General features: G+C 37.9%; 2 protein-coding genes across 3 annotated transcripts; both read left to right on the forward strand.

Moving 5' to 3' along the window:
* The first annotated feature begins 1,529 nt into the window (after positions 1-1,529).
* Positions 1,530-15,133, forward strand: c4b (complement C4B (Chido/Rodgers blood group)). Its single transcript, XM_067510059.1, has 41 exons — positions 1,530-1,685; positions 1,876-2,065; positions 2,150-2,315; positions 2,401-2,471; positions 2,559-2,647; positions 2,728-2,810; positions 2,914-3,001; positions 3,117-3,240; positions 3,604-3,745; positions 4,067-4,179; positions 4,266-4,424; positions 4,508-4,675; positions 4,771-4,962; positions 5,337-5,480; positions 5,567-5,690; positions 6,530-6,601; positions 6,696-6,896; positions 7,006-7,120; positions 8,726-8,796; positions 8,877-9,016; positions 9,120-9,335; positions 9,469-9,520; positions 9,616-9,705; positions 9,795-10,001; positions 10,713-10,791; positions 10,945-11,134; positions 11,267-11,362; positions 11,589-11,751; positions 12,011-12,201; positions 12,340-12,498; positions 12,598-12,657; positions 12,739-12,829; positions 12,906-13,077; positions 13,188-13,278; positions 13,453-13,527; positions 13,600-13,702; positions 13,803-13,892; positions 13,984-14,091; positions 14,213-14,296; positions 14,410-14,542; positions 14,629-15,133. The coding sequence occupies exons 1-41, from the start codon at positions 1,618-1,620 to the stop codon at positions 14,768-14,770; spliced, it is 5,112 nt and encodes a 1,703-aa protein (XP_067366160.1). The 5' UTR covers positions 1,530-1,617; the 3' UTR covers positions 14,771-15,133.
* A 3,047-nt stretch (positions 15,134-18,180) lies between these two features.
* On the forward strand, positions 18,181-25,233 carry tnxba (tenascin XBa). 2 transcript variants are annotated; one of them, XM_067510061.1, is made up of 16 exons: positions 18,188-18,306; positions 18,846-18,894; positions 19,363-20,948; positions 21,036-21,134; positions 21,269-22,429; positions 22,547-22,669; positions 22,787-22,930; positions 23,024-23,143; positions 23,227-23,382; positions 23,481-23,593; positions 23,694-23,826; positions 23,903-24,054; positions 24,148-24,244; positions 24,337-24,498; positions 24,606-24,769; positions 24,869-25,233. In XM_067510061.1, the coding sequence occupies exons 3-16, from the start codon at positions 19,493-19,495 to the stop codon at positions 24,965-24,967; spliced, it is 4,179 nt and encodes a 1,392-aa protein (XP_067366162.1). In that variant the 5' UTR covers positions 18,188-18,306; positions 18,846-18,894; positions 19,363-19,492; the 3' UTR covers positions 24,968-25,233. The 2 variants fall into 2 exon arrangements, with proteins under 2 accessions (XP_067366161.1, XP_067366162.1); XM_067510060.1 differs by lacking the exon at positions 18,846-18,894 and having other exon boundaries at positions 18,181-18,306.
* Positions 25,234-25,273: the final 40 nt, after the last annotated feature.

Here is a 25,273-nt window from a genome sequence, read left to right on the forward strand (position 1 = left end):
GTATTTCTCCATATCCAGGAGTTGTGGATGGACATCATGCCCCAGACTTTCCTTTACTCCCTATTTCTTCTTGCTGGGACTGTACAGAGATCAACATGATAAACAATCATGCAGGTTTATGGAAAGAATAGATGCACAATGATTTTAAAAGTTTTACATTGCAAGGCCCTAATTTAAATTTAAAAAGTAAACACGGCTGAAAATTTGGCTCTTGGCTTCAATTAAAAATGTTCAATCTGTGATTCAAAATGAGTTTCCAAATGGTTGACTTTGTAGGTGACTTACTCTATAAGGCTGCAGCAGTGAACTGAGACTTTCGTGTGTTTGTAAATACGATACTATTTCAAAGAAAAAGGAAACAGCAATTTGACATAGTAACGTGTGTATATGTTAATTTGTATCCCTTCACACAGATGAACAGATTAAAAGATTATTAATATAGTACACTGACAATCTATATTTTTTTCAAATTCCACTTTCTTTTTTACATAGGTACTTTTAACATTGACTGTCTATGGAGAAAAAATTACTTAATCTGCCCTGAAATCTTCACACACAAATAGAGAAGTCTATGCTGTATGTCTAAAGTAAGATGTAGCATTAGTGGTCAGTTGGAGTCTGCAATCAAAGTTCACTTACAGTGTTATTATGTTTTAAATGTTTATTTATGAAACAGGTAACTTTCTATTGTAGCAATATGTTTTATGGTCAATATCATGATAAATTTAACTTGAAAGACATATATGATTTCATTACCTTATTAACTGCATCTTTGACCAAACTGTTCATATTGAAAAGAAAAAATAAAGTTTCTGAAAGTTTCATGTCCCTGTTGTTTTTTTATAGTGCACCATTTATCCAGATCAGTTCACTGTAGACATTACAAGTAAGCTATGACAAGTAAGCTATACAGGATTTTATTAAACATTAAATAAAGAGCTTATTAAGTATTGTTACAATATAAAAAAATCGAATTTACTAAACCAATGAAGCTGGGTGTTTAGATTTACTAGAGCTGCATTTTCACAAATAATCTGTAAACCATTTATTATAGAGTCAACAGCAGTCAGTTCAACAAGAGCCAAAACTTGATTTCTTGTAAATCACATGATTTGGAGGAAATCTGGCTGACTTTCACTGACCAATGTGGGGATAGTTACACATTGTGAAAGAGAAACAAACACTTTCCATTTCCCAAGCAAAGCAGTGAATGATTTTTTTCTAAAGTCAAATGTTATAGTCTAAAACGTACTGCATATGTAGTTCACTACGATGCAATGTGATCCCTTTAATTAATTTGTTTATGTTAAAGACTTTTATCCGTGTAGATATTTATACAGTGTTGTAACAACCAGTATTTCAAATGTGGGCACATCACTATAAATAGCTTATCCGAAAGTATGATCATTATTTTAGTTTATGTCAAACAGCACAAGACCTCATACTAAGGAATAGCATATACATTAGTAAGTCAGTAGTAAGCAGTAAAGTAAAACAAAAAAACAGGAGGACACTGTCAGATCCAATGATTGAGAAATACGGGGGGGGGGAGAACTTACAAAACTCCAGTAACTCAAAACCCTGTGGCAGAGCAGGCAAAGAAACAGGAGTTGCACAATGAAGCTCCACATTATCTCATTCCTGCTCCTCTTTACTGTGGAATCAGACTGTTCAACAGACAACAGGTAAATACAGAAATAGATGCATGAATCGACATTTTGTAACATTTACTGTCATGTCAGCCTATTTGTGCTTAATGAAAAAAGGGTTCAAATATACTGTCTGATATTTTTTTTATTGTTACAGTATTTAAATGCTGTTCAGTTTGCTATCTATAGACATACAATAGAAGTTAATAAGTGCATTTTTTGCCAGATTCTTCATCTCAGCCCCTAATGTGTTTCGAATGGGCGTTAAAGAGAAAGTGTTTGTCCAGCTGGGAAAGCGTCATCTTAATAATCTTGTTACTCTCTACTTGGAGCATGAAAGTAATGGTGTAATTGTGTCTGAGAAGAAAACTACATCTTGTAATGATGAGAAGGACACCAAAACAGTTGAGCTCATGGTACGAAAATTGCCACACTCATGCAAAAAGCAATGAATTTAGACAGGACAAATATGGCACTCAACCAACCTTGCCTCTTTGTAGATAAACAGACAAATCATGACAAGATTTAAGGGCACACGTTACCTTTTGCTGGTGGCAGAGAGCCCAACCTTCCCTGTCAGGAAGTCAACAAGGGTCCTGGTATCTGAACACAGAGGATATATTTTTATTCAGACTGATCAGCCGATATACAAACCAAAAGACGAGGGTAAGTAAAATAACAAATAAATATGTATGGAAGGATTAAAAGTGATTATATTAAAAGCCATTTTGTGATATTTTCTCTGTTGCAGTGAAGTACAGGGTATTCACTCTTGACCACACATTCAGACCTCATGAGGAAGTGTTCCATTTATCAATATATGTGAGTAAATATATTTTCTTTGGGAATAAAGCTTGAAGACTTTAAAGAGCTACACAAATTAATTATGTGTTTACCATTTTCTATCAGAATGCCGCTGGAAACAGGATCATGAAGTCCCTTAAGACTGCAAAGGGAGGGATTTTCAAAAGCACATTTACCATACCTGATGTTGCTAAGTATGTTAATAAAGACTTTCAATAAATACAAAGCAGAGAAAACTTTTACATAATAACACTTGTGCATTTGGTTTATAAAGAATGGGCACATGGAATATTACAGCACACTATGAAGGTGATGAAGCAAATGCTGTTTCTCGAGAGTTCAAAGTTAAAAAATTTAGTAAGTTACAACTAAGATCTGGTTAAAGCATTTTACTTTTTTAATAACAGATAATATCTTTTAAATCTAACAAAAAAAACTTTGTTTTTGTTACGCACCTTAGTCTTGCCAAGTTTTGAAGTGAACATTGCAATGGAGCAGAACTATATATTGTTGAGTGCTGAACAGTTTGTCTTCACCATCTCAGCCAAGTAAGTGTTTTCATCTCCCATTAGATCTACTGTACTGCAGAGCCTTTAGCGTTAGCTAATTTGACTACTGTTAAAAAACAACTGCATCATTCACAATTTTACTGTCTTTCTTTAGGTATTCATATGGTGAAAAAGTTACAGGAGCTTACCACTGCCAGATTGGAATGGTGAACAAGACTACAACCCATGGTCAAGAAGTAACCCCTGTCTTTATTAAGGATCTGGAGCAGACTGGTTCTGTAAGGAAACAGATATCTGTTCAAAATTTAAACTTGAACTACAACCACAGTTCAAAAAAGTTGGGAGGATGTGTAAACGTAAATAAACAAAGAATGCAATGATTTCCAAATCTCATCAACCTATATTTTATTCAAAATAAAACATAAACAACATATCAGATGGTGAAACTGACAAATTTGACCATTTCAAGGAAAATATTAGCCCATTTTGAATTTGATGATTTTGCAAATCATTGCATTCTGTTTTCATTTATGTTTTACACATCTTCCAACCTTTTTGGAACTGGGGTTGTAATACCAAGATCTGCAATCAGCTATAATGCAACTCCCAAGTGTTACATTAATATATGTCATGTCTTGCAGGTAAAGAACGAAACTGCAACAGTTTCTCTCAGTCCAGCAAAGATAGACAAGCAACTCAAAGACCACCATAACAGAACCCTCTCAGATTTACAGCAAAGTGGGGCACAACTGTATTTGGGAGTGTATTTCACCGATATACAAAGTAAAGGACACATTTTTACACTATATTCAATATATAGTATGTAGTGTTGTACAAAAGCTCCTAGAAATGTCTAATCACAACGTCCATTATATGAAAAAAATTCAAATAAATTGTTGAATATAACCAGGTAGAAATTCTTTAGAAATGTGTCACTGACACCACAAGAGATAAAAACATAACTTTACATACATATTCATGCATTTATGGAGAACCAATTCTTTTAAATGTCCCATTTTGTATTTAAATAATATTAGAAATTATATGAGGAAATTATTGAGCTTTTGCATTGCAGCTGATATTGCTTTGTGCATTTTGGCCCAGGTGGACAAATACAAAAAGCAGAAGCTTACCTTCCCATCATTTCCCACAAATACACCATGGATCTTTCTCGCACACGCTCACACTTTGTTCCTGGATATCCACTAGATGTGTCGGTACGCATTAAAGTAAAAAACAGTCACACAACCATGACATGATGATTTTGTATGTAAAGATATAAGATGGTTTGTTTGTTTATCAGGTGGTCATGCATCTCCCAGATGGCTCTCCAGCAGCTGGTGTGGAAGTAAAAACTGATGTACAAGCATCGACAGAGAAATCTTTAAGGGGCATCACTGACCAGGATGGGACAGCATTTTTTCTCTTTAATATTCAGAGTGTATCTCAGATTACTATTGACGTTAGTATCCCCAAACTCAATTCAGGGTGTTAATGAATTTGGTTTTGTTCAGTTTTAATTTTTTCTACCCTGGGCTCCAATAGGTGACTGCAGATGACCTGCAACAGAGAAAAGTATTGAGAAGCATTACATCTTCAAGTAACAGCTACCTTTACTTAAGTTTTACCAACAAGGTGTACTCTGTGAATGAATTACTTAGCATAACATACAACACCATGAATGGCCCAGGAGCTGGCTTTATATACTACATGGTGAGACACATTTGATCATATACAGTATGTTATGTGCTGAGAAAGAAGAGCAGCAGTTTGTTATGATTAATATTTTTTGCTTGTCTTTGTTACAGGTCCTAAGCCGTGGGATACTAATAAAACAAGGTCACCTCACATTTGGTAGTTCAGTAAAAGACAACCTGCCAATAACATCAGATATGGTTCCATCCTTCCGTCTGATTGGCTACTTCTACAACCAGCAGGGCAACATCATTGCTGACTCTGTGTGGGTAGATGTCAGGGATGAATGTGGGATAAATGTCAAGGTGGGTAAACATAACAGATAGGCCTGTAGCCTGAGCAGACAGAAAGACTAGAGAAACAGAGGTTTACAACTGTGTGTGTTTTTAAATTGAATTTACCAGGACGGGTAGTGGGGAATTAACAAAATATAGAAAGATTGTACATGGATGGTGTCAAATAACTAATCCACAATTTCTAACACTGCTGTTGTGCATCTTCTTAGGTTGCACGGTTACAATGGTAATATGAATAAGCTGAATAATAGCTGAATATAGCCAATGTGCTTACAAGCCTATGTTTATATTTATATATATTTTTTTGTTTTAATACATCAATTGAATTAGCCTTGACCTTGGACAACAGCATATAATAAATTCTGTAATATCTTTAAAATCAGGTAGAGCATAAAGGACGATATGAGCCAGGAAGACAGGCAACTCTGGATTTTGATTTACATGATCAGAGTGCCACAGTGGCAATTCTCGGTGTGGATAAGGCCATGTATGGTCTCAAAGCAGATAATAAACTCACAGCCAAACAGGTAAGCATTTCACCCACTACACACAGTTGAAATCAACCTAAACTCCATGCATACATAGGCCTACATGTAAGCTCTTTATTCCACAGGTGTTTTCCACTATGCAGTCATACGACCTTGGCTGCTCATATGGTGGAGGAGCTGACTCTGCATCTATACTAGTAGATGCCGGACTGTCATTTGTATCTCACACCCAGTCAGCAGGGAGGAAGGGTATGAGAAAAACATAGGAGCACATATATCCTTTAATCCAGTATACTCACATTTCATGACACACATAAAGTTTTACAGTACCATATTACAGAGTATGAAGAGGGCAGGTTTAATAAGTTGGTTTGCCCAGATAATTATATTAAAATACATAATGCACAGTTTCTCAGTTGTCTCTGGTGGTATTTAGCCATGTAGTTTTGGTTTTGTTCAAAACTAAATTTAACCATCAATAGCAAGTGATTACAGTTTTCGAACTGGCCATATGGACAGTGGTAGCAGTGTTAGTAGTGTTATGACGTTAAGACAAGCATGAAAAGCAGGTAGGTATTTAATTCTATCCAGTAGTTTAATCCACTGGAAATACTATTGGTTTTTTCTTTACATGGAAACTGCAGTTAGGAAAGTGATTCAATATCACCAAAATCACACAAAACCATAGAAAAAAATTACAATGCATCAAAATAAGTAAAACATAAATAACACAAGAAAGATAACACTGGTATGGATTGTGCCAAAGGCAATGGAAAAAACTGTCATCTGCAAGTAAATTGTTTTTAGAGCTTTCCATAAAGATATATGGATAAGAGCTGATACCTGCACCTATGGATATTTGGCTAGAAAAAATAGCAATGGTGAAACTTGCCACCTCTGGTTGTGGGTAATGGTGAGCAGAATGCGCCACGGTTTTCAGAATCTGCAGCTATTAATGCAGATATTCCCTTTTTAGCAAATAATTGTTGACATAATGACAACAACTACCAAACTCAGTATTAAACTGAGTTTATTTTTATCCCATGCTTACTATTTGTGCTGCTATACAGTATATACAACTTTTTCAGGTTTTGGCTGTGATTCACAATCTGCACGACAAAGACGCGATGTGGACCTTCAAGAAGAAATGATGGTCTTAAGTAAGAAAGCATTCTAGCATTAGATAATGTAAGACACTCCTGCTAAGAATATGCTGTAAACTGTGTATTTTCTTTTTTTATATGTCATTTCCAGAATCTAACTTTTCCAATGAAAAACTGCAGGAGTGTTGTGTTCGTGGCTTTTCTCCAATCCCAATGAGACTAACATGTCAGGAAAGAGCAAAGAGGGTCTTTGATCCAGCTTGTGCAGACACCTTTTTAACATGCTGCCTTCAAGGAGAGCGCCTGAGAAAACAAAAGATACAAGAAAATATCCAGAAAGAATTCAGCCGGAGTGAGATGAGATTGTTATTTGGACATTACACAAATAATTATGTAGCATTTAATAACTGCATCCTTAGAATTACAGTTTTAATAGACCTCTGTTAATTTCTCATTTTTAGGTGCAAGCATAGATGACATTGAACACTTCTTCTTGGACCCTGCAGCACAGTACATTCGGCGATATTTCCCTCCAAGTTTTGCATTTAAAGAGTTTCAAGTAAACGGCAAAAAGAGGTAAGTGGATGGTGAATTTCCATAATTTCTTTGGCGATATTTTTGTCCTGCGAAATACAGTGGCTTACAGCCATTAACATCTTTATGTCCTTTACATGTGTTACATTTCTTGCAGCTAAAATTGCAAAACATTTATCTACTCATTGTAAGTGAAACCTGAGTCTATAGTTTAAACTATACATGGACAAACCCCATTTCCAGATAAGAAGGATGTTGTGTAAAGGTTTAATGAAAAATCAACAAAACAATGCATTATTAATCATATGAAACCCGCTGTGATTGTTAGTAAGTACAAAACTCCTCCAATGTTGAAACTAAGAATTTCTATTGTAAATTTTCATTTTGAATTTGATGCCACGGACATGAAAATTGGTGTAAAAAAAGCCTGGATAATAATTTAATATAAAGAAGATAGGAATTTCATCAGCAACAGTTCACAATATCATAAAGGAATTAGGTAAACCATACAAATTGACTATGCAATCTGCAGAGCCAAAAAGATGGCCATTATATTCAGGCCCTGAAAACAGCCACAGAAAAACTACTGTCAGTGAACATGGTGGCTGTATCCCCAATGCAAGTTAAAACCCCCCAAAATCCAGAAGTGCCACCACCTTCTCTGGGCTCTAGGTCATTTAAAATGGTCCGTGGTCTGACAAATTTAAATATAAAATTCCTTTTGAGTATTTATGCTAAAGAAGGGACCAGATTAAAGGACATCATCTCTGATGCTGTGGTGGGGCATTAATGCACATGACACATCTGTGAAAGCACCATTAATGCTTAACAATATGTACTGGTTTGGAAGCAAGACATTCTGCCATCCAGATGACATCTTTTTTTCTTTTTTTTTGTCCTTTCGGCTTATCCTGTGAGTTCAGGGTCACCACAGTGGAACATTTGTCCACATGATGATTTGGCACAGTTTTTTTTATGGCGGATGCCCTTGCTGAACCTCCCCAATTTCTAACGGGCTTAGAATCGGCACTGCATGGCTGGAGATGGGCTGCAGGGGGTTCAGTGTCTTGCCCAGGGAGACTTCTACATGTGGTCAGGAAGTGCAAACCTCTGACCCTATGGTCAGTAGGAGGCCACTCTACCAACTGAGCCACTGCCACCCCACGATGCCAAACCACATACTTTATGTATTACAACAGCATGGCTCCATTGTAGAAGAGTCTGGGTGGAGTCTTCTCTGTCACCCATTAAAAATATCTGACACATTATGAGCCACAAAAATCATAGAAAAAGAGGGCCCAATTTTAAATTAGCTTTTAAATGAAAGGGAAATGGCCTTCTCAGTTCCCAAATGTAAAGTCAAGCCCATGCAACACATAGGTTTATGTGACCCAGTCCAAATCTTCTGAGAGGTGTTGCTGGCATAAAATTCAAAGCATACATTTTTTCAAAGGAGTCACTTTTTGATATGTTGTCTTTGTATTATTTACTATCATCAATAGGTTTCAAATGGTTGGTTTTATTCATTTTATACTAATGAAATGTCCTAACTTCTTTCTAACTTTTCTAAACACTGTTTGTATTTGTCAGATGCAACTGCAACTGATACTGACTGTATCATTTTATCTGAATTTTAAACTCGTTTAGCTATACTTTTACTCTTCCTGATTCCATCACCACATGGGAGATTCAGGTCCTCACTCTGTCCCCAGCCACTGGTAATAATAGCTTCTAACTTTACATTTGCAACTTGGATATTTTGATAAAGTAATTTCAACTCCCTCTATTTTTTGTTCAGGTTTCTGTGTAGTTAAGCCAACTGAAGTTAAAGCATTTAAAAAAACATTTGTGTCCCTGCGACTGCCCTACTCAGTGAGAAAATATGAGCAGCTATCTATTTCACCTGTTATCTACAACTATGGCAATGCCAGACTGGAGGTGGGTATTACCTAATGTTGCCTTTATGTGCCATTTAAACCAGTAACCGTAAATTTCGATGGAGTTTGTAATGTTATTGTCTCTGTCGTCTGCATTTTTAAAGCTGGCAGTTCATATGGAACAAGGCGAAGGACTTTGCTCCCCTGGTTCAGCCACCACTACAGCTTTTGTTAACATTACTCTGGAGCCAGAGTCCTCCCAGTTTGTCTCTTTCTCTGCTGTCCCCATGGTGACTGGCTTGATACCCATCAAAATACGCCTCTATGATATAGAGAATGAGAGTGGAATAGATGCAGTCGAAAAGCTTTTGAATGTGTGGGTAAGTAGCAAAGATAAAGACACTGTTATCTTTCTGCAAAAGTGATTATTTTATGGCAGAGGCCTGGCAGACTAAACAACAATGGCATCAAGACAGAGGTGACACAGTAATTGTCTGTTATCTCATATTCTAGACAGAGGGATTAGAAAAGACAGAAGAAGAAACTCGAGTGGTTAAATTAGATGGTGAGTCTTTTGTGTGAGTGAGAAGATACATTTGTCATATTTACTCCTTATTGTATTATATTTCCTTTAAACAATGTATTTGTCTGTCATGATAGGAAGAAGTACAAAGACTTTCACTATTGATGGAACTTTACCAGATGACACAGTCCCCGGAACCAGCTCCAACATTTTCATTTCAATGGAAGGTTTGTTCTGTCAGACCCAGTTTTTCAAAGATTCACGATTCACAGACATTTGTAAATCACATTTGCTTCCCTTTGTGTTTAAATGACAGGAAATGGAGTTTCCAGTTTCCATGTAAAGAACCTTCTTTTTCCTGAGAAGGTTGCTAAGATGATAGTATTGCCTAGAGGATGTCAAGAACAGACAATGTCAAAGCTGGTCCCTACAGTGCTCGCTCTGCGCTATCTTGACTTGAGTGAGCAATGGTTTGGCCTGCCTGCTGGTACTAGGGATGATGCTCTGGATAAAATTGAAGACGGTGAGATCATGACAAATAGCTAATTTAGTGGAAAAAAAATCAAGTCAGCTGTATTTCTAATACAATAGGTAAGAACTTCATTAGTGTGCATTGCTGGTGCTCCTTCTGCTTGTTGCCTGTCACATAAGAAGAACTGAATCCAATTCAACAATTTTTCTTAACTGCTTTGATACATTTCTCAAACTGTCCTTAACATTTGCAAAACAGTAAGTGTCTTTCTTGAAATAAGTTGTACAAACAGCACCACAATAGATTATCTGTGGTGGCTAGAAACTCAAAATTATTTGTTTACCATAGCTCTCTAAAGTAAATACTTATGTCAGTGAACATGTTGGTGACAAGTCCTTAGGACATTTTTCACATCAAAAAAGTCAAAATGTCACATCATGTTGTAAGTACAACAGTATACTTTATATTACAAGTATTCAACAGAGAACCAGTACATAATGCATTCTCATTATTTTACAAAAGATATTTGCCATTTGTTCAAAAGAATGAGAAACTTTTTAAGTGCCACATTTGGCAGGTGATATGAAGGTTGAACAGGTAGATTTGAGCATTGGATTTGTGTTCTGAGAAGATATTTAAATTGGGGAACATTTATAACTAATGTAACGTCTGTTTTATCTACTTCTTGTTTCATATTATTCTTGTAAAATGTTAGCAAAGCTATGACATTTTTTTGAAGAAAGTAAAAACTTTCTTTATCAGGCTATTTGTGGTTTAAAACAAAACTCACCAAACGCTTTGGATCTTATGGAGTATTTACATCAGTGCCAGACAGTCATTGGTGAGTACTGTATTTGTTTGAAGATACTGTATGAATATTTACATCCTATCACTTCCTGTTTCCCATGTGTTAAATCAAATCAAACAGCATACCAAATTGTCAACCAGCTCTTTCCTTCCATTTTGCTCCCATACTTCAATTTCTCATTCTCAGGATGACTGCTCATGTAGTGAAGGTGCTATCAATGGTGGCAGAACGTCAGTCAGTGGCTTTTGGAGCGCAAGGCAGAAAAGCCAGAATTGTACCTGAAGAAGAAATCAGGATCCCAGTCAGATATTTACTCTCAGCACAAAAAGCTGATGGCTCATTCTCCGATCCACACCCAGTGCTGCACAGAGCCCTGGTAACCTCTTCCAAAAACTAATACACTGTCTACATGTGTAAACATCTATATGTCAGTAGTATTAGATATGATGAAAATTGCAGTAAATTGCAGTGATTTGATTGTAGTGTTATTTTTGTGTGTTTAATCTAGAAAGGTAAAGAACAAAATGCATTCATGACAGCTTTCATTGCTCTTGCACTGAACCGGTCTCTTCAATTCCTGCCAACTGACACACGCAACGATGCGGTGAGACAACGTAAAAAACTTACTGTCCTGGATAATAATTTAGACATGCTGGTGATTTAGTTTTAAAAAGACAGTTTGAGTCCACTGTTTTGGTCCAGACTGAAATATCGGAACAACTACTAGACTTGGTTATTAGTGTAGTTTGCTTTTTAATGTATATGAATACATGCATGGAGTCAATGTGTAATGCGAAAAAAAAGACTTTCTTTTTGTTACTTCCCAACAGGAAGCAAGCATTTCAAGATCGACAACATATCTCCTGTCAAGCTTTCCGGAGCTTCAGCATCCCTATGCTGTTGCCATTACAGCCTACAGCCTCTCAGTTTGCTTGCCTAAAGGAACAGATCTTTCAACTGTATGGATAAAACTTCAAGGAATGGCTACTAAAGGTATGTCTGATCACAGCTATTTTTCCTAAACTTTCACTAGATATAGGCATATTGCTAAATATAGGATAAGTTATGGATAGCAGACATTTGATAGCCATCATGGTATCAGTAGCATGGCAGAATGTCCACCCAGTGACAACATTTTATATTCTTCCAGATTTCCATATCACTCAACCAAGTTGTTTAAAAAAGTGACAGTTTGTGTGAAATTTGTTACCAATTTCCTAATTTTTACTCATGTTTTTGCTTCAAATTTCAGATAAGAATGACTGTTATCTGTGGCCAAAGGATGCAAACACAAATCACGAGAAGGCAGATGCTATTACAGTAGAGGCCTCATCCTACGCCCTCCTAACCGCAATGGCTCTTGGAAAAAATGAGTGGGCAAGACAGGCAGCCTGCTGGTTAGTCACCCAAGAAAACTATCAAGGAGGTTTCAGATCAACACAGGTGAGATTGAGAATTATTTAAACCTAACGAATCCTTGTCTATATTGTCTTTGTGGTCCCACATCATTCAGTAAAATCTAAACAAACTGTCACACTACAACAAGATAACACACTATTAATGTTTTGTCACAATGTCTAGGATACCATCCTGGCTTTGGAAGCACTCTCTGAATATGAGCTCTTCAGGTCCACCAGCCCTGAAGCAAATATCATTGCAGAGTTCACAACACCAGGAAAGAACGACTTTGTAAACCTCATACTGGAAAATAAGAAGGAGAAAGTGGAAACAGACCTGAGGGTATTGTAGAACAAAATGAGCAAGACTTAACACCGAAAACATGAACAAAAATTAACCTAATTCTGAAATAGCTTGCTTTCTCTTGTGTTTCTGTTACAGAAACTTGCAGGGAACAACATTGTTGTGCATTTAACAGGAAAAGGAGAAGCCAAGCTAAAAGTATGTTTGCTTATCTCAATGCCTGTATAGTTGCTGAAAGAGCTATATCATTTACAGTAAATAACCCTTCTCGCTTTTCAGGTTGCAAAGACTTACTATCTGCTAGATCCTAGTACCAATTGCGATGAACTGTCCATCAGCGTCACAGTGGAGGGGAAAGTGAAGTACACTGGTGAGCTTTTGTCAGTTCTAGCAAATCAAAAACACATTTTTGGTAAAAATTATAGCGTTCTCCTTTGTTTCCCTAGCCAAGATTGAAGAAAATTATGAATACTATGATGACTATGAAAATGAGAAGGAAGCTGATGGACGGGTGCCACGATCAGCGATTGAGTGGTTTGATGCTCACACTCGAAACAGGAGAGATCTTAAATATGACTTAATTTCAGAGGAGGCTGTCACCTACACAGTCTGTGTTGGGTTAGTCGACTGAGATTTACATTGCATTTGTTCTTTATAAGTATCTGATATGATCTCTAAGAAGTGTTCAAAAATCCTGAAACCTGTTTCAATTGATTTCATTTGTGTAGTCATACCCCGAGCTACAATCTCACAGGAATGGCCATTGCTGACATCACACTTTTAAGTGGATTTGAGGCTGACACTGAAGACCTGGACAGGGTTAGTAGGCACCTCAAGTCAAGGCCCATTAGTCTTTTCCTGTGACTTATGTATTTTCCAAAACTAACATTGGATATAGGGGAAGAACATCCATCTGCTTTGCAACTCTTTTGAAATTACAACAAAATGCCATTTTGCTTTAATATCAAAAGTTGAATTCTTTTCTCCTCCCAGTTAACACAACCCCCTGAACAATACATTTCCCTTTATGAAGTCTCCTTTGGAAGAGTGCTGCTCTACTTCAATGAGGTAAAGCTGAAATCTAGTTACATTTACCAACAATTTATGTGTTCAGTGCTAGAAAACTTCTTCTCATTGCAGCTTTTTGAAACAAGGGATTGCATCACATTTGATGCCATACAGCGAGTGCCGATTGGCCTTCTACAGCCTGCTCCAGCCGTGTTCTATGACTATTATGAACCAAGTAAGCTTTTTTGTTTTGTAATTATGGTCTTTTTATAATAATAGCTGGGACATCTTCATTTTATTCACCTTTTCTGGGGCTATTTGTGCTTTGCTTGCAGACAAAAAGTGTACTGTGTTCTACTCTGCACCGCAGAGAAGCAAGATGGTCTCCAAACTGTGCTCAGAGGACGTGTGCCAATGTGCAGAACGTAGGCCATTACTGCAACACTGACAAGAGTAGCTTTGCCCTTAAACATTGTGATAATAATTAAAATTTTAACATTTTCATCTTTTCTTTAGGACCCTGTCATAAACAAAAAATGACATTCAAATTGACTGAAAGAAATCGAAGACTCACAAAGAATGACCGTGTAAAGCATGCATGCTCCTTCCCTATAGTAGATTATGGTCAGTGTAAAGTATCTCATATCAACTTGACTATAATCTCAAATCCATTCTCTTAAATAATGACAGTCTACCAAATATATTTAAAATTAATAATTGATGAAAAATTCTTGTTTTATTTCAGCATACATTGTTGAAGTTGTCAGTCTTTCTGTGAAGAGTAACTTTGAGCTGTACAAAACTAATGTGATCGAGATACTGCGTTTACGTAAGTAAACAGGACCCAAGAGACTAGTCAGACCTTTAAGTTGTTATGTGCCATTTACTTTCTGCTTTGTGGACCTTCCATATAAATGACTATCATCTGTCTATGTCTATCAGATGGAGATGTGCATGTGAGCCAGAATTCCGTTCGTGTGTTTGCCAATAGACGCCAGTGTAAAGAAAAGCTGGATTTGGGAAAAGAGTACCTCATCATGGGCAAAGATGGCTCCACAACAGACTCCAATGGAGCGTGAGTATTCTCAATGATATTAACAGAGGTATAATTTTATGCTCATGAATTCTCATTCTCTTTACTTTCACCCCCATGTTTTGTAGGATGCAGTATCTGTTGGATACAAACACCTGGGTTGAAAGGAAGCCTACAGATGAGCATTGTAAAAAATCAGCCCACCAAAGTGCCTGCTTAGGGTTTTCTGAATTTATAAGTGATTACAAGATAAATGGCTGCAGACAGTAATTTTCCTTTTCAGTCAGTTTCTTTTGCTGATTTTTTTCTACAACTCAGCATTGGTGTTGGATATAATTCTTTAGTGTTTATTATGTTAGACCTCTACATACAAACTACTTTGTCATAAAACAGAATAAGAATATGCATAAGAACTAATAAATCATAGCTAACCTAAATGAGACAGAAGGTGGAAAACTGATTAAGTCATACTCCACCACATTACCATTTAAAAATGGGACCAATAATAATTTCTTCTTGTCTAAGCAGCTGCCACTGTTGAAATAAAAATGTAATGTTGTCTAGCAGATATGTTTGTATGTGCACATGCACGTTAAGGTAATTATTTCAAATAAAACACAGCAACACGCAAAAGGAGTGTATCCACAAATTTGCTATTTTATATTTTTCCTAATGATTCACTGTGGTCTGTTGGTTTGATTGACTTTTTCTGCTGAATATTTATTTTTTAATTTTGTATGTATATATTTCTCTTTTACTGAAAGTAAAGAAGCTCAGAGGGGTCTCTGTACTCAATACAGCCCCCCTTAAAGTCTCCCCCTCTATACTTAACATCTGCAGGATGAGGAAAAGGGGAGATGTGAGGCTCAGTGCACATGAGACAGGTCCACTTGGTCTTGGTGATGTTACACATGGATAAGATTTGGTTCAATCATCATGTTATAAGGATAAAAGCTCTGCTAGAGAGAGTTCATGTGTCCTGTCTCTACGTGGTCAACATGCAGGAGAAACAGTCTGCAGCCACAGCTACAGTTGTTTATTCTCAAACTCAAAAACCTGTAACGCAGAGACAGGTAATGTAGGGAAACGTGAAGGAGTGGGAGGGAGCAGAAGGAGAAGGAGGGAGTTACGGGTGGAGAGCTGAGGAACAAGCACAGGCTTTTATGCTTATGTTATTCTAATCTCTGGGGCAAGGTCTAATGTAAGCAACATGGGAGGACTGACCATCACTTCAATCACAGCCAGATCAATGCTTGCAGTGTTTTAGCATTCCCATTAGACATTTTATTAAATCTGACCCAATAAAGTTTAAATAAATATTCAGATTCAGCGTGTGACACTGTTGCACATTTTCATCTCAGGATTACTTTACTTCACCGTTAGTAGCCAACAGCAACAGCACATTTGAAAAAAGTGGTCCTCTTTTAGCCTTCTCAAAGTAATGAGTTGTCATAGCTAAGCAGTGTGGATGCATACTCACAATTAGAATCACTATACAGCAAAAAACACAAAGAGCGTTTCCAAAAGTAGAAATAGCTAAAGTTTATCAAAAGCAGTAATTTACACAATATATTTTCTTGACCGGCTGTTTATATGTTTACAGATAAGTTATGTATCAGGCTGTTTGTGCAACACAATAAAATGACAGATTTATGTTTTGGTAGATCTGTAGATGGCTATGAGAGATTTACTGTAATTACTCAGTAAGTAGAGGCTCATCTTCTCTGACATACCGAATCTGCTTGATCAGCAACTGTGAAATAGAGGGACTTTGAAATGTGCTTGTGTGACCAGGTGTATTTTCTTAGGTGTGTAGCCTAAGACTAAGCTGCTGAAGGCATGTCTCCAACCATTTTTGCAAAGGCCAAGACAGGGTCAGTGGTCTGAGGGTGGTCTATGATGCAGAAAGGAGTAGAGTGAAGGTGGACTGTTCCTGGAGACTGCTGCCATCAGATGTATGCAGTGATGGAGTGGGACCAAAAACTCAGGAGTCCACACTGACAGTTATCTTTTGTTTTTCATCTTGATATCATTTTGACATCACAAGAGTTAAAATAGAGGTTTACATATTAACTTTACTGTGGAAAATTGTAATTTAGCTTCCATAGATCAAGGGTTCTGACAGTGTGTTACAGTGTCACGGCTAATTGAAAGAACAGCATCCCAGTCTATTTGTAACACAAGTGGGTTTTCTATTATTGCAAATCAGAATATCACATGAAAAAAAAGAAAAGATTATTACAGACATACAGTATGTAATACTGTATTAGGTGTGTGTGTGTTTGCATACAGCATATGGGGACTCAACATGCACATAAAGACACCATATGTTTATGCACAAATCAGAAAAAAAGAGATGTGAGTATTTTAGTGTCTATAGCATGTGAGTACATGTTTGCATATAACCACAGTTCCTACATTATTCAGCAGTTTTACAGTATCAGAATATGGTCTACATGTCAAGAACTTCTCTCTCAACACATTTAAATTGTCATGTGGGTTCCTACATCTCTGCACTGTAGTAAAAGATGTAATTATATGTAACATTGACAGAACATAAACGTGACTACTACTGACTAAATAATGTATAGGAAAAATATATTTTACTTTTATCGATATCAGTACAGGTAAAAAAGAACTCATGTAGGATGAGTGGTTATCACATTTTCTTTGTCAGACTGATAAAAGAAGCTTTATTGGTGCATATTCAAACTTTTTCAGAGTAAACGTAGGCCTTTAAATTAATACAGTTTTTTAGGAGCTGAGTTTAGGAAGAACAAAAATAAAGATTAACTATGGCCTGTTATTGAAAACACTAATGTTTTAATCTCTGCTGTGTGATTTCAAAAAAATATAGAACTCATACAAGAAGAAGCACACACACACACACACACACACTTTTGTTCTTGGTCTTCTGTTAATTTAGGAAAATGTGTGCCTTGTTTGCTCTAAACTCTTGACATACTTGTCTTCATGTGGTTTACAAAAGGTGGGTTGGTGGGTGGCCATTTGGTCCGAGATACAGTGCCTTCACAGATCGTTCCTTAAATCTGGTGGATATTTGGTCACTTACATAACTCCCACGTAGTTACATCTCATTACTTACAACAAACGACCGATTCACATGTCGAGAGCTTCCTGTCCCCCAGAGTCCTCACTGAATACCTGCAGTGTTACGGTATGTATTCCAGCTGAATCATAATTCTCTGACCAGGTCTGTGTATTGATGTTAGAAAATGTCTGGTATAAGTTGAGTTACATACAACAGACAGCAACAAATTACTGTCATGAGCCCAGCTAGGCTGAATGCAGGATATTGTTGTGTTACAGTACATGAAGGAACGTGATAAATGCTCCATATTTACAGTGACAAAAATCTCATTATTTCAATCCTAACTCCTAATCAGACAAAAATAGCACAGAAAATGCTATTTGTTAAAACTCTGATTTAATAGGTTCACATTGGATAATTTCATGTTAAATTTACCAGAAGATGTACATTAAGCATTTATGATTAAATACAAGAGAGTATTTGATAATTTTGGATACACTGTGTAAAAGCGCAACCCTTTTTGTAAGTCCAATATAAATATTTTCCATGGTGGATGAAAGCGTGGGATGACTAGGCGTGGAAGAGGGGGGTTCTTAAGTAAGAGCGCACTTCATCACAGTCCTGCTTTCTAGTGGTGGTCCCTTTTCTCACATCTTCCCTTCCAGATCACATCTAGCACATCTATGTGAGCTTTCTCATCACATGGAGGACGCAACACAAAGACAGTTATAACATCTGCAAAATTATTCTTCTGGTAAGTGATTTATTTTGCCATGTAATGATTTCTAAATGCTAAATGCAAATATTTGAATTAATTGGTTTTATCCTCCACTTTGAGTTCTCTTGATAATATAAGCCATTGCAGATCAAAGCTGAATACTGTGAATGGGCCTGAAGGATAGAACATAATGGTGCTGTTTACCAATGTGTTTTAGTTGCAGAAAAAATATAAATATATCATTGCAGCAAGTGCGGAATGTGATTTGTAATATTTTGTGTTCACCCTAAAGTTTAGTATTGTGGTTTCTACTGTAATTTACCAGAACTGACCTTATTTTACAGTCTAAAGATTTTATGCAGTGAAAGTAAAGATGTAAAAAGTGCCTTTTATTTAATTCTATCGGCAGCCACTTATTGCACACATTTCAAGAAAACATTTAAAAGTGAATGTGCTGTGTAGCAAAATATAAGCAGGGTTGAAGGATTGAAGGATTATGTAACCTCTATAGAGAAAGACGTACAGTGTCCCACAGTTACAGTACATACAGTGATGCTCTGTTTCCACTGCATAAGGTGGGTTTCTGGATTTCCCAAGTCACCTTTCTTGCTTCCTGTTCAAAATGTAAGTTAGATTTTACTGAATTTTGGCAGGTCACTGAATGTAAACTATTATGACTGACTGCAATACTGCTGTAATTGCTATATTTATCCATCACCTTTTATTGTTATTCACTTCCAACATGCACAGTTTTGAAGAGTGCATAATATATTTTTAAATGAACATACCTGTATTGTTTAGTTTGTTAATGTAAAATTTGTCAGCTTCCCAACATGCTGCAGTGATGATTTAGAAAATGAATTACTGCAGGAAAAAACTTGTAAAGAAACAGGGACATGCAAATGAAAAACTATTGTCTTAGCCTTTGCTCTCAGTTCACTTCAGAGCAAATGAAACCTGAAATTGCTCCAAGCATGTACTAAAAAGAGCAAATAAACACAGTTAAGTCTTTCTTGGGCTTAAAAGAAGGTCTACAATTATTTTCTGTATTAAATTCAGTTACAACTCAGCTCTTTCTTTTTTCATTTCTAGGAGAGACTTGGCAAATTCTTTATTACAAGTGGTCAAAGAAGTACAGAGGAAGGAGTTCATATTTTTACAATAACATATAAACAGATTCTCCAACGCCCATACCAATTCTGGCAACTGCTGCTGGCTCAAAATGCTGTTTCCTATAGGACTTCTCCTCCTCCTCACCCCATTTTCTTCATTTCAAACCATGACCAATGAGAAAAGAGAGTCCACGGGAAGCAACATAACCAAAACCAATGCCGTTTTCCACCTTTCAAAACCAAAATCCACTGCTCCGCCCGCAAAACAGACCATTCACTTTGCCCTAAAACCAAACACAGTCAAACAAACAGTTCTTCCCACTACAGCCACGAACCAAAAACTTCCATCAGTCAACATTACGACAACAACCAAGAGCAAGCTCACCCCGTCAGTAATTCGAACCATTCCATCAGCAACAGTAAAGGCCACTACACCTAGTGCTACTGTCACCAAAAAAGACAAGCACATACCCTCTGTGAATCAAACTGCTGTATCTAAATCTCACTCCACCAATGATGTGAAGAACCTCAAAAGCAGGCCTGCCTCCAATACACTTAAAACTGTTTTGTCATCTCCAGCAAAGGCAGTTACAAATGCTGCAGCTGACAACCATTATGTCACAGACTCTGCATTAAAGATTAAAGACAAGCCCCAACCTTTGGTCAATCAGACTGTTTCAGTAAACTCGCCTCCAGGCAGTGAAGTGAGGGCTAGGAAGGACAACCCCACACCCACTGGAACACCAAAAGTTCAGACACAATCCGCAAAGTCAGCTTTAACAAGTGGTGTGAAAACTGCCAAAGAAAAATTCCAGCTTTCAGTCAATCAGACCGTTTCACTAAAATCACCTTCAGTCAGTGAAGGAAAATCTACCAAAGACACGCTTGCACCCACTGGAACACCAAATGTTCAGTCAAAATCTAAAAAGTTGGCTTTAGGCAGTGGTGCTAAGACTTCCAAAGAAAAACTCCAGTCTTCTGTCAATGAGACTGTTTCAGAGAACTCTTTAACCAATGATGGGAAGATTGGCAAAGATAAGCCTGCCCTCATCCTAAATCAAAACATTCAGTCAACATCCACAAACTCTGTTCCTGCTAGTGGTGCTAAAACCATCAAAAACAAGCCAAAGTCCTCTGTGAATCAGACTTCTGTAGCAAAATCTCCCTTAACCAGTGATATAAAAAACTCCAAAGACAAGCCTGCCACCAATGCAGTTCAAACTGTTCTGTCAACGCCAGCAAAGGCTGTTAATGTCAATGGCTCATCATCTGACAAGGATAAGGTCACAGCCTCTGCCAATCAGACCGCTGTAATCAAAGCTCCCACAACCACAAGAAAAAACCCTGCTCTTTCACAACCCCTCAAGGTGGTGATCAGTAATGGCTGTGACTCAAGCAACGCTAAGGAGCAGGAACTGAAGCTGCAGCCTGGTGCTCCTCTTGTAATGACACATAAGATCAGCTTGTTGCCCAGTGGCTGCACTGGGGAATGTGAAACTGAGATGTCTGCACTGAAAGGACGAGTGGCCCGACTTGAAAGAGAGATGTACCTTTTAAAGGAAAAATGTATGAATTCGTCATATTCATAAGATTATATTTGACACAAATCTAGACAGGGAATTAATAGCTTCTGTTATTTTTGTTGCTGCCTAGGTCCATGTTCTGGAAATTGTCCAGATGACTGTAGTGGCAATGGGGAATGTGAAAAGGGGAAATGTGTCTGCCATCAGGGATTCATGGGTCCAGACTGCAGTAAGTTTTCCGAAGTGTCATAGAGTGTTATAAAAGAAAGTGAACGTCTGCACTGTTATATGGATGTGGTAGCATTTGATGTTATTTGCCTATTTATTGATTCTTTGATCTTAACCTGTACTCCAATATTTTAGCAACTGTCAAAGGCAAGACTAAGGAAAACATGCAGGAGAAAACCACCAAAGTGGAGCACACATCCAAGAAGAGGACCGAAGTCACCAGACCCAAAGTAGCCTCTAATGCTAAAACAGATGTTGTTAGAACACTAGCAAACCCAGAAGCATCTGGTAAGAAAATAACTATTGAAGTTTCCTCAAATGCCACAAAGACCAGTCGCCCAACTGTTGGTCAAGTCTTCCTAAACCATGGTGTAAAGAAGCCTGAAATGGCCCCCCCAAAAAACCACACATTTGTGATTTATAGTAAGGATCCAAAAAAAACGAACCTTGAGATGGTTAAGGACGGAGCTGCCAATAGAACAAGTAAACATGACCAACTGAAAGATGAACCTCAGTCCAATGTAACACAGAGTATTGAAAGGAAATCTAAAGGCACAAATAAAGTTGTAACTATTTTGACCAAGGGCTTGGGAACAAACAAAACCAGAACAGGGAAGGAGAAGCTGGAGCAGTCAATTTTGGCTGAGAAGAATGTTACCCAGTCATCTGGACATAAAAGCAGTAAGCCAGCCAAAGGAGAGACTACAAATGTACAATCTGTTGACAAAGGAAACACAGAAGATGTCAAAATTGGAAAAGAGAAAGCCACACAGGACAGTCGGCGTGTAACAAATGCAACTGTCCTGTCAACGTCAGACACGGCGAAAGTTCTGCAAAACAAAACAACTCTCCATGTGTCTGGAGTTGCAAGAGGGATAGGAGGGTCTGGATTGGGTTCGGTGAGGGTCGTGAACATCTCCTCCTACAGCTTCACAATAACATGGTTAGCACCTCAGGGAATGTTCAAGAACTTTACAGTGATCAGAAGAGAACCACGGACAGAGGGCGATGAAGACGACCATGATGAGGTTGAAGAGGAAGCTCTTGAGGGAGAAAAGACCTCTGTGGCTAAGAACTCAACTGAGGTCCAGGTTCAGACTGAGAGCACTGACACTGTTGGAAAAACTGATGGACCGAGAAGTAAAGCTGACACCAAGAGGATCTCCATTGTGGTCCCCGGCAGTGTACGGTCTGTGCAATTTAGTAACCTTCGGGCACACACGCGCTATACCCTCCAGATATATGGTACTGGCACTGAGAAAAGGTCAAAGATTCACAGAGTAACTGCAGTCACAGGTAATAAAAAGTTGTTTGTGTTTAGTTCCTCTATTATCAAAGACACAATCAAAGAGTACATATTCTATGATTTCTGACCACAGATGTGAATAAAAGATTCCACTTGTTTTCTCTCAGGTCCTGAGCCAGCCACAAACATAGTATTCAGCAATGTAACAGAGGCTTCATTCAGTGTGTCCTGGTTCAAACCAAAGACCACATTTACAGGCCTCAGGGTCACATACACCAACATTGTCACAGGTCTGTAAAGGTCGTCTTTACATCTCAGGTTATAATTTTCTTGCTGAATGTCAGTCGGGGTGCATCTTTCTTTGACATTGTTTGGGTGCGGTATTTCATGATGGGTCGTCTTTCTAGGTGAGAGCCACTTTGTGACCGTGGACTCTCGGCAGTCTCACGTGGCTCTGTCCAAGTTGTCGGCTGGATCTTCTTACATTGTCTCTGTAACTACTACACAAGGCAGAGCCCAGAGCGATGCTCTCACCTCAGTTATCACCACAGGTTCGTAGTTAGATGAGCTTACTGATATGCGCTACTTTTTGGTTGGCTTGCAGTTTGAAAACGGCGAAAACCATTTTTGACTTTTGATTGCAGTGCCTGCCCCTCCAACGCATCTTCAAGTTATCAATGTGACAGATACCAGAGCTGTGCTACAATGGACCCCCAGTCTGGGCAAAGTGGACCGCTTCATCATCAGCTACGAATCCTCCAAGAGTTAGTATGGCAACATTAACTTAAGGACTAATGACAAAATGCCAGTGACCAAGTTCAGTTATTACTTCTTTGTTTTGTTACAGCTCCTAATGTAACAGTGACAGTAATGCTGTCTGGAAACTCATTGGAGCATCAACTGAGAGGCCTGCAAAGAGGTACCTTGTACACAGTCAAAGTCCTGAGCCAGAAGGACAGCCTCCAGAGTGTAGCCATCGCAACTACCTTTACTACTGCTGATGGTTAGTAGAAAGAGAAAATAATATCAGACCTGTTTATTTGCTTAAGTCTAAAGAGTCTGTGTGTCAATTAAATGCCTTTTGGTTGTTGTGTCCCTCAGTAGTTAAAGCTAGTGAAGTGGGCCCTCGCTCTGCAGTGATAAGATGGAGAACTCCTACTGTTGTTTATCACAGCTACAGATTGATCTACCAGGTGGCGGGAGAGGAGAAAAGGGTGAAGAATGTCCTTCTATCATTGGCACATACATTACAAAACAGAGCACTGACACGAACAGAATTAACTAAGAGATTGTATATTTCTCCCTAAAAATTAGGAGGTGATCCTGGAACCAACAATCACAGAGTACAAAATGACAGGGTTGTTACCCATGTCCCGCTATATAGTTCTCGTGCAAGGCGAGAGAGATGGACAGTACACATCTGTTGTCACCACAGAATTCATTACAGGTAATACAAGTAGATGCATTTCTCTATAATACCTAATAAAAATAACAAATTAATGCATTTTTGTTTTTCTCTTTAGGTAAATTGCGATATCCTTTCCCTAGTGAGTGCTCTCAGGAGCTCCTGAATGGAGCTCTAAAGTCAGGAGAAGTGGACATCTACCCACGAGGAAAAGAGGGACAAGCAGTCAGAGTCTACTGTGACATGGAGACTGATGGAGGCGGCTGGACAGTGAGACACGCTCTCTCTTGAATTTTATTTACCACCAAATAAATGGCAGATTGGATATATAGAGTTGGCAAACATGTGGTGTGTCTTTTTTAGGTGTTCCAGAGGAGGATGAATGGGAAGATGGATTTCTACAGAAACTGGAGTGAATACAGCACAGGATTTGGAAATCTCAGTGAAGAGTTCTGGCTTGGTACAGTTGGACCACACCTTTGTTATTGTAGCATCTGCACTAAAATATTATTCAGTAAATCAGCCTAATCAGTGTGCCTTTACATACTTTAGGAAATGAACTTCTTCACAATCTGACCAGTGTTGCCCCTGTAAGTCTGAGAGTGGATATGCGATTTAGAAATGACACTGCTTACGCTCACTATACCAACTTCTCCATTGAGTCAGAGGAGAGGCACTATGCCCTTACTGTGTCCGGCTATACAGGAACTGCAGGTGAAAACTGTATAAAAGTTGAATTTAACAGAACCTGCAGTGTAATCTATACCAGTCTATAGATGCCTAATAATTTAAACCACATTGTCAATATTTTGCTCTGTCAGGCGACTCTATGAAGTACCACAACGGACGTCCATTCTCTACCCAGGACAAGGACCCTGATTCTCTGGGGATCCACTGTGCCAGATCTTACATGGGAGGCTGGTGGTACAAAAACTGCTACAAGACCAATCTCAATGGTCTTTATAGCATGAACAGTAATAATCAGGTACAATCAATCTCTAATGAATTATATTATAAACAGTTGTATCTTTTGTCGCACAACACACTAACCAAATATCATCACTCTGTGATTGTTCTAATACAGGGAATAGTCTGGATAGACTGGAAAGGAAAAGACTCCTCTATCCCCTTCACCGAGATGAAGTTCAGACCATCCAGCTTCTCTCTTATAACTCATGGCTAAGGATGCACCAGAGTAAATCAATTCTCCAACCTGAAAAGTGTTGCTGCATATCACTTTCCAAATTAAAAAATGCATAAAATGCATGTACAGTGGTGTACAAAAATGTTTTATTGTAACTTTTTGTATAATGTGTTGACCCACTCATTTCAACACAGTGTTGTTTTGACTCTTTGTTCACCATCTTTGTAACCCACCTGACTACTACTGCGATTAAATATGCACTGCCTTGCTCAATTTGGAATAAATGTGGCTAATGTGGGTCTGAACTGTGTGGGTTTTTTTTTTTTTGTTAAATTAAAAACACCC

This window comes from Channa argus, chromosome 7 (assembly GCF_033026475.1).
Source record: "Channa argus isolate prfri chromosome 7, Channa argus male v1.0, whole genome shotgun sequence".
In the NCBI taxonomy this organism is placed as follows: domain Eukaryota; kingdom Metazoa; phylum Chordata; class Actinopteri; order Anabantiformes; family Channidae; genus Channa; species Channa argus.